The sequence below is a fragment of the Arvicola amphibius genome, chromosome 11 (genome assembly GCF_903992535.2).
Source record: "Arvicola amphibius chromosome 11, mArvAmp1.2, whole genome shotgun sequence".
In the NCBI taxonomy this organism is placed as follows: Eukaryota; Metazoa; Chordata; class Mammalia; order Rodentia; family Cricetidae; genus Arvicola; species Arvicola amphibius.
In genome coordinates, this window is record NC_052057.2 from 100,563,368 (window position 1) to 100,576,486 (window position 13,119).

General features: G+C 40.0%; 1 protein-coding gene across 4 annotated transcripts in view; it reads left to right on the plus strand.

Moving 5' to 3' along the window:
- Invs (inversin) overlaps nt 1–13,119 on the plus strand; it is a 130,886-nt gene that overhangs the window by 62,155 nt on the left and 55,612 nt on the right. Inside the window, exon 2 of one of the 4 annotated variants that reach the window (XM_038348416.1) lies at nt 5,788–5,963. The exons of the other annotated variants lie outside the window; for them this stretch is intronic. Coding sequence (XP_038204344.1) covers nt 5,901–5,963 — 63 coding nt within the window. The 5' untranslated portion in view covers nt 5,788–5,900. The remainder of the gene's footprint in view (nt 1–5,787; nt 5,964–13,119) is intronic. 4 annotated transcript variants of the gene reach the window in all.

Sequence of the window (13,119 nt, forward strand, 5' to 3'; positions counted from 1 at the left end):
TCCATCCATTGTAATTGAAAGATTTGCTGGGTATAGTAGTCTGGGCTGGCATCTGTGGTCTCTTGGAGTCTGTAGAACATTTGTCCAGGCCCTTCTGGCTTTTAGAGTCTCCATTGAGAAATCAGATGTTATTCTAATATGTCTGCCTTTACATGTTGCTTGTTCTTTTCTCCTTGCAGCTTTTAGTATTTTTTTCTTGGTTCTGTACTTCAGTATTTTGATTATTATCTGCCAAGGGGACTTTGTTTTCTGAACTACTCTATTTGGTGTTCTGTATGCTTCTTGTACCTTAATAGGCATCTCCTTTAGGTTAGGAGAATTTTCTCCCATGATTTCGTTAAAAATATTTTCTGTGCCTTTTATCTGGGATTCTTCTCCTTCCGCTATTTCTGTTATTCTTAGATTTAGACTTTTCATAGTGTCCCAGATTTCCTGAATGTTTTGTGCCATGATTTTTTTTTTAGAATCAACATTTTATTTGACTGAGGTATCCATTTCTTTTTTCGTGTCTTCCATGCCTGAGATTCTTGTTTCCATTTCTTGTATTCTGCTGCTAAGACTTGCCTCTGAGGTTTCTGTTAAAGTTCCTAAATTTTTCATTTCCAAATTTCTCTCAGTTTGGGTTTTCTTTATTGATTCTATGTCTACTTTCAGGTCTTATAATGTCTTATTAATTTCCTTTCACTGGTTCTATTTTTATAGATTTCTTTAAGGGATTTATTCCTTTCCTCTTTAAGACCTCATATCATATTCATAAAGGCTGTTTTATGGTCTTTGTCTTGTGCTTCAGCTATGTTGAATTTCTCAGGGCACACTATAGGAGGATTTCTAGGCTCTAGTGGAGACATGTTTATGCTGGCATATAGGCATCTGAGTTTAGGCAGATTGTAATTCTAGGTGCTGATATCTGGTCTTGTCTTTGTTGGGTGTTTCCTCTTCACCCCCTTGGTTTCTGTTACCCTCTCTGGTTCTTAGGAGAATGTGGTGGCTGTGTATTGCCTGGTAGGAAATTCTTCTGGGTTCAAGAACTCCCTGGTAAAAACATGCCCCTAGGTATTGGGAGCTGCCACTTACGAATGGGGATGGGCTGGTGGGGGGGGGGGGGTCATTGAGGAAATTCACAGGAGGGAGGAAAGCAGGCTGTTCCAGAAGGATCTGTTTAGTCCCCAGGTAGTCTACAGAGCTGGAGGTGAGACCGAAGGATTGAATATAGAGGATAGGAGGAAGGGTGAAGATCTGAAACTCACCCACCTACTTAGCTGGCCCGCTTGCTTCTCTGTCATGCTTGGCTGGCAGTTTCCCCGGAGAAAGCCTGCTGTAGTTGGGAGCTGGGATAATAGGATGAGTGGGGAGAGCGGAGCTGCAGCAGGCAGTCTGCTGAAGACCTGGGGATGAGACTGTGCAGCTGGGGTTGGAGGAGCGAAGGGAGAGATGAGGATATGTAGTTAGCCAGGCTGCTTTCTTCATGACAGTTTTTAATAGACAAGGGACACAGGAAACTGATGGCAGAAAAAGTAAGCAGGCGTTGATGGGCCCCAAGTTTAAACTTTTTCTCTGAGGCTTCTCGAGCAGTATTGAAAGATTTAAGGGAGTCAGTGATGTTAGAGTGAGTCTCAGCCAGGTCACCCTCACACTCAAAGGTATACCACGTGGGTTTCTCCTAGTTCATTCCTGCACATGACAGATGAGCGTTGATTATCATATAACGCTCACCCAGCTTACTTTGCTTTGGCAGTCTGATTGATTCTAAGAAGCAGAAGATCCATGCTTTCCAGCTTCTTTAAAACTCAGTGTGTGTGGTGGCTTGGGGAGATTGCTCATGGAGTAGAAGTACTGTCTGTGCAAACACAAGGACTCAAGGTTGAATCCCCAAAACCCACTTTTTTTTAAAGGCCTGGCATGGATATGGATGGATGTGCCTGAAACCCCAGCTTTTGGTGGGATTACAGCCTAGTCAAAACTACAAATTTCTGGTTCCGTGAGAGACCCTGTTCAAAGGGAATAAGGCAGAGAGCAATTTGAAAATAAGCCCACTGTCCTCTGTCTTCCACATACCTATGCGTGGGCTCATGTACCTGCACACTCTTATGCTTACAACATACACACATACAAACAAAACAAAACCCTTAGTGTTGGGCTGGAGAGATGGCTCAGAGGTTAAGAGCACTGCCTACTCTTCCAAAGGTCCTGAGTTCAATTCCCAGCAACCACATGGTGGCTCACAACCATCTGTAAAGGGGTCTGGTGCCTTCTTCTGGCATGCAGGCATAGACACAGACAGAATATTGTATACATAATAAATAAATAAATATTTTTAAAAAAAAACCCTTAGTGTTTTTAGTTTCACTTTCTTAACAATCACTTAATATTATTTTCCCTTACCCTGAGATCATAGTTTCTAGTCTTTATCCCTTTTCCTAGTGTATCTAAAATTCATCCCAGCATACTGATGTCCAACCTTAGGGTGATCTAAAGATGCTATTTCATGAGGATAATTCAGTCAGCGTCCACACTAACTACTTAAAGCTTTCCTTCTAATGACTCCCTGTCCCTATTCACAGTGCCCTTCCACATTCATCTTTCTTTTTGTTTTGTTTGGCTTATGATGCAGCTCAGGCATTGCTTTCCCTAGGAAGCTTTGCTGACCCCTCAGTGATGCAAAAGATCCCTCCAAAGAGTTATTACTATTGTTTTCCTGCTGTCAGAGGACTGATACCATTGTACTATAGTAAGGAATAACGTTTACATATGGGCAAACCTTATGTACATGTGGTAAGCACATAACAAGAGCTGTAATGTGCCTACCCTGTTGATGTTCTGAAGCCAACATAGAAAAGCCCAGTCGTCCAGCCAGTAGTAAATGGACTAATCAAGTGAATAGACAGCTCTAAAAAGAAATACAAGTGGAGGCTTGAGAAATAGTTCAGTGGGTAAGAGCTCAAACTGCTCTCGTAGAAGATGGGAGTTTGGTTCCCAGCACCTGTAGCTGGCCCCTCAAAACTGCCTGTCGCTGCAGGGATCCAATGCCATCTCTTCTGGCCTCTGTTGGCAACTGCACTCACATACATACAACCACACACAAGACACATGTGCATATACAGATTTAAAAATAAATAATAAAGTGGCCAATCAATACTTGAAAATGCTTAACACCTTTATTAGGAAATGCAAATTAAAACTGCTTTATATTTTCATCTCTCCTTAGTCAGAATGACAGTCATCAAAAATAAATCATGCCAGCAGCAGCACAGTGCTAGTAAGGTAATGGGGGGGGGGCAGCCTTTATTTATTCATTGGTGGAAATGAATCCATTATATAATAAAATCTGTATGAAAGTCTCTTAAAAAATGAAAATGGGGGCTATAGAGATGGCTCAGTAATTAAAGAATGGTTGATGCTTTTCCAGAGGACCACAGGTCAGTTCCCAACCTCCATGTCAGATGGCTCACAACTATCTGTAACTCTGTCTTTAAGGGATCCAATGACTTCTTAGACCAGACTCCACAGGCACATGTACATATGTGTCAAACACACACATACTCATAAATAATGAAATAGCTCTTTTTTAAAAACTTAAATATAGAAATACCATATCACCCAGCTCTACTTGGGGATGTTCCAAATGACTCTAGTTAATTTTTTAAGAATATTTATTTATTTGTTATGTATACAATATTCTGACTGTGTGTATGCCTGCTCTGGTTAATTTTTTATAGGAATAGTTGGATATTGATATTTGTTCCTGATTATTCACAATAGCCAGGTAGTAGATTCAGCCTAGATGTCTTTGAGCAGATGAATGGATAGAGATGATATGTTCCATACACACAATGGAATTGTATTCAGCTATAAAAAATGAAATTGTGGCATTTGTAGGAAAATGGATACAACTTGAAATCACTAGCCAAAATTCAAGAAGACAAATACTGCATGTTTTCTCTCATTTATAAAACCTTGATTTAAAACTGGGAGGGAGAGAGAGAGAGAATTTTAGGAAACGAGAAAGGGGATCATGAGAGGAGAGGAAGCGATCTCAAGGGAGGTGGGAAATGCAGAGAACAATAGAACACATGTAATAAGAAAACAGAAGCCGGAGCTATATGCAGGAAGAAAGGCATCTAGCTGGAGAAGGAGGGAGAGGAGACCAAAGGACCTGGGAAGGAGAAGGAAAGAGATCAAAGTATAATGATACATAGGTATGAAAATGTCATGATAAGCTAGCTATAAAACTAATTTTAAAAGGCTGTGCCATTTTAAAGTGTCACTCTGAATAAATGAGGGAGCACCACAAGCACAATAGGATTGCCTTCCTAAAAACAATCATCGCAGTCTTGTGTACTTTTTTAGCATTTATTTTTGTTTTCTATAGATAAAATTATGTCTGCTGAGGAGACTAATAATCTAAATAAAATCACTATCATCGTTCAGAAAAACACATGAAAAAAACCTGGCATTGGGTGAGAAATCTCAGAATAAAGGAATCTTTCCATAGTTTCCTTTCATAGAGAAGACAAGCATATATGTGTGTGTGTGTGTGTGTGTGTGTGTGTGAGAGAGAGAGAGAGAGAGAGAGAGAGAGAGAGAGAGAGAGAGAGAGAGAGAGAGAGAGAGAGAGAGAGAGAGTATAGACAGTTCTCAAAAGAAATACGAGCGGAGGCTTGAGCATATATATATTTTACAGTAACATTTTTTTTCCTGTGCTGTTTGAGTATGTGGCACTTGATAGCACTGTCTACTCCTATGGAAACCCAATTAGTAGATGGAGCCAAGGCTTGGAGGAGGCAGTGGGGAGAAATATTAGAAGAGTTCATCCATGGAGCAGTCAAAGATGTTGCTTTTCCTTCAGTCAAATCCTCTTTCCGGAGAGATGTTTTTGGCTGATGTATGGTCTGGCTGCTCTGCCAGATGGATGAGCATCTTAAACTTGGAAAATAGCAAATAAGGCTCAGAGTCTGCCTCTGAAGCATCCTTCTTAGACTTTGCTTTCTTAGGATTGTCAAATAACTTTTTAAATGTTTCTAAAGATTTTCTCAAGATGGCAGGCTAGTGGTACACTTACCATCATGAGCAATTAGAAATCTTTTTCATAAAGCACAGTATTTGAACTTGACCATCAGAAGTTTAAAGGAGAGACCGTGACTGCCACTGGGAAAAACAATGCAGATTCAATCTCATCTCTAGAGCTCAGCGAAATCGTATCTCTCAGTAACTTGATTTTTATAACTATTTGCCTTCTTGTCCTATAAAAATTCACTCTAAAGGCCAAGAAACAAAAATACAAGCAGACACTTAAATCAGCTGAGACAGGAAGATTGTCCAAGGACAGAAACATTTATAGTCTCTGCTTTGTATGCTGGTGGTAATCTCCTGGTCTAGGTTAAAAACATATTGGCTTTCATTTCACAGAACTATTTATGTATACACTGAAATTATGTTTTCATTCAAGTAGGATGTAATGGTTCATATTTCTAGTTTATATACTTTCATTTCAAAAATAATAATTGAATACTTTAAATACTAAATAGGTTTTATGTTCCTTATATCATTGTAGACTGTCTACCTATTTAGTCATGTCTGTAACTTCTTACTCTGTACTCTGGACTACAATAATATTGAATTGTAAGGAGGGTCTCAGATTTGATTTTGCCCCCATATGCAAGCTAGCAAGTTGGTCTCTTACTGTTACATGGATATTTAAAATAAACATTAGACTCCAGAGCTTAGACCAAGGAGTTTATTATTCATAAACACTGCAAAGTGTTTACAATGGTTTACTTTGCCCCTCAGAACCCTGGGAGAGTTGGAGAGCCAGATGGATGCTGTGCACACTGAGCTTCCATTGCAGCTGAGCAACACTGAACTTTAGGGGTCCTCCATTTCATTTTAACCAGTATGAAGGCATGACCTCATTCCTCATCCCTCCCAGCTGCTCATTGCAAACATGCCCCCGGGAAGCTGCCCAGGTAAAAAGTGATCCACAATCCTATGTCTAAGTCAACTGTGAATAAGTACCATAGGAGATAGTATATCTTACTTCAGACATCCAGAATATAAACCAAAGACAGTTTATCATCTGTCATGACCCAGACAAGAGAATTTAATGGTGAACTTTGGCATCACAGCTCCCCCCCTCTCAAGCCCAATGAAGGAATCTGCCCTGGCCTACTGTGTTCTGTATGCAAACACGTAAGAGTTGCAGGTCAGTATCGCAGGCACTTGCAGCTTCAGCTAGCACATTCAACTTGTGCTAAGGCTTCTTATGCACCAGGGAGAGCATATTGATTTGTGTTCATTAGATTAAAAAGGGGCGTGCCCATCCCTTTGCATGTAAATGGGTCTATGCATGTAAATAGATCCATGTTGTTGGGTATTGCTGAGGACCTCCCACTGATAACATCAATCATAGCAAAAGAATAGGAGCTACCAACATTGATAGGAATATTTCTTTGTACATGGGTGGGGGCAGCAAACTCCCCAGTAGGTCAGTCTAGCTTCCACTTACTTCTATATGTTTGTTTAATGTGCAAGCCTTCTTCATTTTGTTAGAATCCAGCACTAGATCCAAAAGATAGAGTACTAATTGATCTCCTGTTCCCGTACCTTCACAGTCTGAGGTCTGCTGTGGGATAGTGGTCTTGTACTCTGTAAAGATTTATCACTTGTATTGGTTTAATAAAACGCTGATTGGCCAGTAGCCAGGCAGGAAGTATAGGTGGGGTGGCCAGGCAGGAAGTATAGGTGGGGCAACTAGAATAGGAGAATTTTGAGAAGAGGAAAGTTGAGTCTGCAGTCGTCACCCAGATGCAAAGGACACAAGATGAGAATGCCTCGCTGATAAAAGGTACCAAGCCACATGGCTAACACAGACAAGAATTATGAGTTAATTTAAGATGTAAGAATTAGTTAATAAGCAACCTGAACTAATAGACCAACCAGTTTATAATTAATGTAGACTTCTGTGTTTCTTTGGGACTGAACAGCCATGGTACAGGGCAGAACAGCAGTCTCTGTTGACAGAGGTCCCTTCCCAAGTCCTGAAGTTGCCTTCCCCTTTAGTCACAAAACTAGTGAGTCCTGTCTTTTTCTAAAAATGTTGTCCATTTATGTATAAGTGCTACAGCACAGCCAACTCTCACAAATTATCCCTTGACCTTCACACCTGTGCTGGGGTAGGTCAGAAGATAGCTTGAAAAAGTTGGTTTTCTTCTCTCATGAGTTCCAGGGGTTGAATTCAAGTCAGTAGGGCTGAAAGCAAGTGCCTTTAACCCACTGAGCCATCTCATCAGCCCATGAGTCCCATATTAATAGATATAACTTCACCTTCTTTCTAACCACCTCCACATGTACCTTCCATCTAGAAGGATGTGTGTATATGAAACAGTGATAATTTGCACTGTTATGGGAGGATCAGTGTGCAAGACACTCAGTCCTGTGGACATTGTGCATTTTAATCTGAAATCATATTACTTGAACAAAATAATCCAGATTAATAATCCAGAATACATTTTGAATCTCTAATATTCTTTTTGGCTACTAAAGGATATGTCAGTCAAAACCAGCCTGAAATGGCTTTTAGGAAGAAGAAAACATCTTAATTGACAAAGAATAGTATAGAATGACAGTTTTTTAAATAGTTATGTATAATTCCCAACCACGTTTGTTTTTATTATCTCCCACAAGAAAGGAAATCTCTAGGGGAGGGCACATTCAGTAGCCATATTTGGGTTATAGGTCAGGAGCAAACAAGAAATAATACTAGAGGTATTTATTAATTGATTTTCAAGTGTCACAGCTCTCAATAATTCCAGATAGCTGATTATGGTGGGGGAAAAGAAAGTATCAATCAAATGTCCTCTAACTGTTGGTTCATTGCTAGATGGCCTCCTGAAAAATGGTATACTATGGTCAAACTACAGATGGTCTCAAAACCCAAAACATGAAGCCAAATCAAGGACTTCCTGTGCTTAAAGTAGGCAAGTTGATGATACAGGACCATTATGAGATGAGATGGGTCTACAGTGGTGAGATGGATGATGGGTCCAAGAGCAGATTGCATAAGTCCTTGCCAAGAGTAGGCAGATGCAATGCTCTTTTAACTTGGCCTTCTTCACCATGAAAAAAACAATCTAACTTCACAAGAGACAGACACAAGTCCCATATACAGTGTATCTCCCACATCACAAACATACATACATTTTACTTTGTGCCAAGGTTACAGTGATGGATTCATCCCCATATCTAGTGCAATGATGGCTCCAAATACTGAGAGACTAATGACCTGAGTGAACTAACTGTTCGTCAGGTTGATCCAGTTGCTCTTCTTAGAGCACATGCCCTTACTGTATACATCAACACAAGTTATCAGGCTGTCTGATTATCAGCAAGAATGTGTTCCCATGGTTTGCAGCACCAGAGGAGAGTATTTAATCTAGCATCTATAGTCTTGCACATGGCAGACCTTATCACTATAGCATTGACAACAGGCCAAGAACTAGTCAAAGTGTGACCAGTCCTTAGTGCCTGAAGTGAGAGTGATGGTTTTCATCGTAGCCTGATGGCCTGAATAGCCTTTCTAACCAGTTAGCTTTCCAGAGTTTTCCTTGTAGTTATGCAATTGCTGCCTTTCTCAATGGATAGCATCAGGCTTTGACTAAACCAAAACATCATTAAAATAGGTCATAGCCTTTAGGGGAAATTTTTTGAACAAAAGCACTGTGAAGCCAGGAGCTTTGCCTCAGAAAGTAGCCAGCAGCTATGTGCAGTATTTGTCTTAATATTACACAAGACAAGCTACCACGGGGTTTGTGTTCCCAGTCCAGTAGGCTGGGTGCTGCTGGGTAATGCTTTCAAGCAGCTGCTCACACGTGTCTCAACCATATAAACACCCAGTGTCGCCATCTGAAATTCTGTCTGAAACTGAAAGTTCCTCATTCCTCTCACCGCTTCCTTCTGCTTTGGAGATTCTGGCTTCGCAGCCACAGACATGGGCCTTTCATCACACTGCTGTGTCGTGGTTCTTACCTCTCCTCCTGCCCAGGGAGGAGGGAAGTACAAAACCCTGTTTGGGCGTCTTGTCTCAATCCCGTTTCTCACCTTTCAGATTCATTGACAGGAGTCCTTTACACCCCTTTACTCACTGAGGAGGACAGTGCAGGGTCCTTTCCCATTTTTCACGAAAGCCACATCAGCACTTTAAACTCTTACTCTCCTGTCTGTTCTAGGCTTTATTTTTACCATTCTTGAATGTAGCATGTCGACTGGGGATACCGTCGGGTTACACAAGACGCCCTAAGAGATCAAAAACTTTTTCACTGATGGCACAGCAAGTAGCGTGCACACGTGCTTGTTTGCATCGCTTTCCCTTGTTTCCAGTGCTGTAGAGGCGATGCAGATTACACATGTGAACAGCACATGGCGGAGTTTGCAAGGCATCTCAGGGATGCTGTACTTTGACACTCGGCAACTTTTAGGAAGCGTAAAGCAAGTGTCCAGAGCACAAAGCAAAGTCCCAGTGGTGGTATTATCTCATTTTTTTTTTTTTTTTGGTTTTTCAAGACAGGGTTTCTCTATTATCTCATTTTTTAAGACTGCTCACTGCAAGATTAACTTGAGAAGTGATCCCAGTAAAGCAGGGTGAAAGCTTTGCACCCAGGATCAGGGCATACCCCTGCTCCTGACATGACTGTGGTACTTCCAAAGCTCATTTGCATTTTCAACCATTATAGAAAAGTTTCACTGATAACTGAAAATTGTGACCTATATACTTCCTAGGGGTAGTTTCTTTTTCAAATTTAATATGGCAAATGCCTTGGATGTTTATAAATATGTAATTATAAGGATATCATTATAATTAATAACAAATGTTTCTATTATTTCCATTTCCATGTAAAATAATGTATTTTAATCTAATGTTATTAACATTTGGAATGAAATGTGACAGAATGCCTTCTCTACATTTATATTTGCTATTATAAATATAGTTATAATATTTTCAGGGCAAAATTATATAATAACCTATAAATGCACCAAAATATGATCATTTGTGTTTGTCTGTGAACAGCCATTTTCTCCTCAAGTTTAATGGTAAATAGGAGGACTTGTGCCATGCAGACAGAGCAAGAATTCAGAGGTCAGTGGGAGGAAATGTGTAGGTCCCAAGGTATGCTTTTAGGAAATCATCTACCTTTTCAGTATCTCTGAATGTGGTAAAACCAAAGGCATTGACGTGCCAGTGCTTTGACTGAGGAGAAGGCAGATGGCCAAGGTGCGCAGTGGCCTGATAAAGAGAACATGGCAGCCTTGCGAGAGACTTGTGGGGTGAGGGTCCCACGTGTTGTCAGAAGTTAATAAGACGCGGAAGTCATAAAAATATGATTTTAGCCACATCTTGCTCAAGAATTTCCTCTTGAGTGATTGAAAAGCCTCTGTATTTTTACTGAAGCAAGGAATACACTTAGAAGTTCAGAACTCTCTAAGATTGGTCTACAGCTCTAGAGAATGGTGCTTGAAGAACTGGCAAGAACAGGACAGAGACAACCTCAGGACCGGAAAGCTGCCCATTAGCTGAATGACTGGCACTTTATTATCCCTAACAACATAGCCGTCAATACTCCAAGAGAGAATGCCATTGGGTGGTTTCTTAGCCTAGACTAGAGCTATGTGGAATCCAACCAAAGGATGAGTAGGAGAAAAATACAAGCAATGAAAACCAGTAGCAAAGAAGCTTTCCTCGAATCTACTTGAAAGCTAGGAATTGTACATGGATTACATGCTATAATCCTAGCACTCTCAGAAAGCTGAGACAACCGGATAACCACACATTTGAGGCCAATCTGGTCTACATAGTGAGTTTCAGGTCCATCAGGACTAAATTGCAAAGACTCTATCTCAATTGTAGTAGTACTGATAAAAAATAGTAATAATAATAATATTAATCTACTTGTAAATAAAAGCAAACTATATGAAGAAACTAAATGTTAAAGAAAAGCCAATACCATTTGGTTCACAACTAAAAGCAAGAACTGTTCCTCAATCCATCAGATGCCAATAGTTCAGTAGAGAGGTCCAGGGCCAGGAGCCCCTCCCTGATCCATGATTGGCTGTTGGCAGGCTCACTGCAGCCTACCACAGCTGCTATGAGATCCTTTGCAATAGCTATGTCATGCCTGAAAACAGTGTTTCCCAGCCCTACTTCCTATCTTCTGGAATGTTCGTACATTCTTTCAGCACTCTCTTCTCTAATATTGTTTCAGCCTTAGAGAGGATAAATAGTTGTCCAGGGCCAAGCACTCAACCATCATTTATTCTAAACATCTAAACGTTCATGAGTCTCTGCCTTATTCAGAGTTAACTGCAAAGAAAAACTTCTGTGATTAAGGTTGAGAGTATCGTTACATATAGGTATACACATTAATATTTAGGGTTCAGATTGGTACCATGATATTTCCAAACCAGTGGCCACACATATGATCCTGGTAAAATTACTGAGTCACAAAACAAGGCAAAACAAAAAAGGCATGAATGGGAAGAAGACCTGTAGGGAGGGGTGATTATTGACAGAGAGGTAAAAGAAGAGAGGAAAGAAAGAATGATGTACTAAATATGTGTATGAGATTATCAAAGAACAAATTGAACAAATAAAGAGGAATAAATAAAAGATAAAGGGCAAGGGAGCTAATATCATTCTGAATATTAACTCATTCTTAGTCAAAGAGCCTAAGGAAAGTAAAAAGATTGGTATCCAAAGTATGTAAAAATATTCCAGTAAGAAAGACAAATAGATGAGCTCTCAAATTAGCAAACAACACAAAACGGATACCAACAAAAGAAGAAACTAATAATCAACAAAATAGTCCACCTCAGCTGAGGAAGTGCAGATTAAATTTATGATCAAAACAGCACTGTGTACCAATTGGATTGGCCAAAGTCAGTACTTTGACAAAAACCAAGTGGGAAAAAGTTGTTGACAAACAAGAATTCTCATGTTTCTGTTAGGAATGCAGATTGAAACTGCTCTTTGAGAGAGCCCAGAAATTCTTGTACACTTACCAGGATCTGTACAAAGCAATTTATTATAGCAGTGATTGTGAGAAGTGAGGAGTGCGCTAAGTCTTCCTCTAGAAGGAATGAATGCCATTCCTAGAGCAAGATGCTTCTCCAGTGCTGATACATGGACCAGAGCAACCTGGAGAAACCTTTATTTCTCTGAGTCAGAGATAGACAGTGACTCAGATAGAACTATTCTATAAAGATAGCACCTTCCAGATTATGAAATTACATGTTTGTATGATATAAAATATTAATCGAGAAACGCCCAAGTCAATATGGTACTCTCCAAAGAGGGAGAAAAGGAGTAGAACACACAAAAGAGCATTGCCTATAATTGTTATGTTTTATTCTGTATGTGTATGGAAGTGTACATGTATGTACATATTTGTGGTATGCATAGGTGTACACAGATGTGCATGCCCATGTGTGCACATGCATGTCGAAGCCAGAGGTCAATATAAGGTGTCTTTCTTAATCACTTCCAACCCAAATTTTGAGACAGAGTCTCTCACTAAACCAGGAGCTCAGTTGGCTATTCATCTAGATGGCCAGCCAGTAAGCCCCAGGAATCCTCCTCCCCAGGGATTACAGAAGCAAGCCTCCATATTCAGTTTGTGGGGGGGAGGGGGTGCTGGGAATCAAACTCAGGTTCTCATGCTTGCAGGGCACTTTAGCACCTGACTCATATTCCCAATCCCTGTTATGTTTTTTTTAAATAAAAATATAAATGCAAAATATCAAAGTAATTTACTCAAAATCTTTATATCATTATTACTCAGATTAAATAACTATATGCATGCCTCTAAAACAGCAGTAGTTTTCACACACACACATAAATGTACACATGCTTAGGCACCAAAAATACATGTGTACATGTACATAAATCCATACCCACACATATAGCACATGCACACACAAAAAAATAAAAAGTTTAAAAAGAAATTGACTGTTCTCTTCTCTACTGGGGATTAGACCAGTGTTCTTCTGTATGCACTTCACCACTGAACCACATGCCCAACCTTTGCATCTTAGTTCTGGAAGATCTGTGGTCCTCTGCTTATTTGCAGAGAT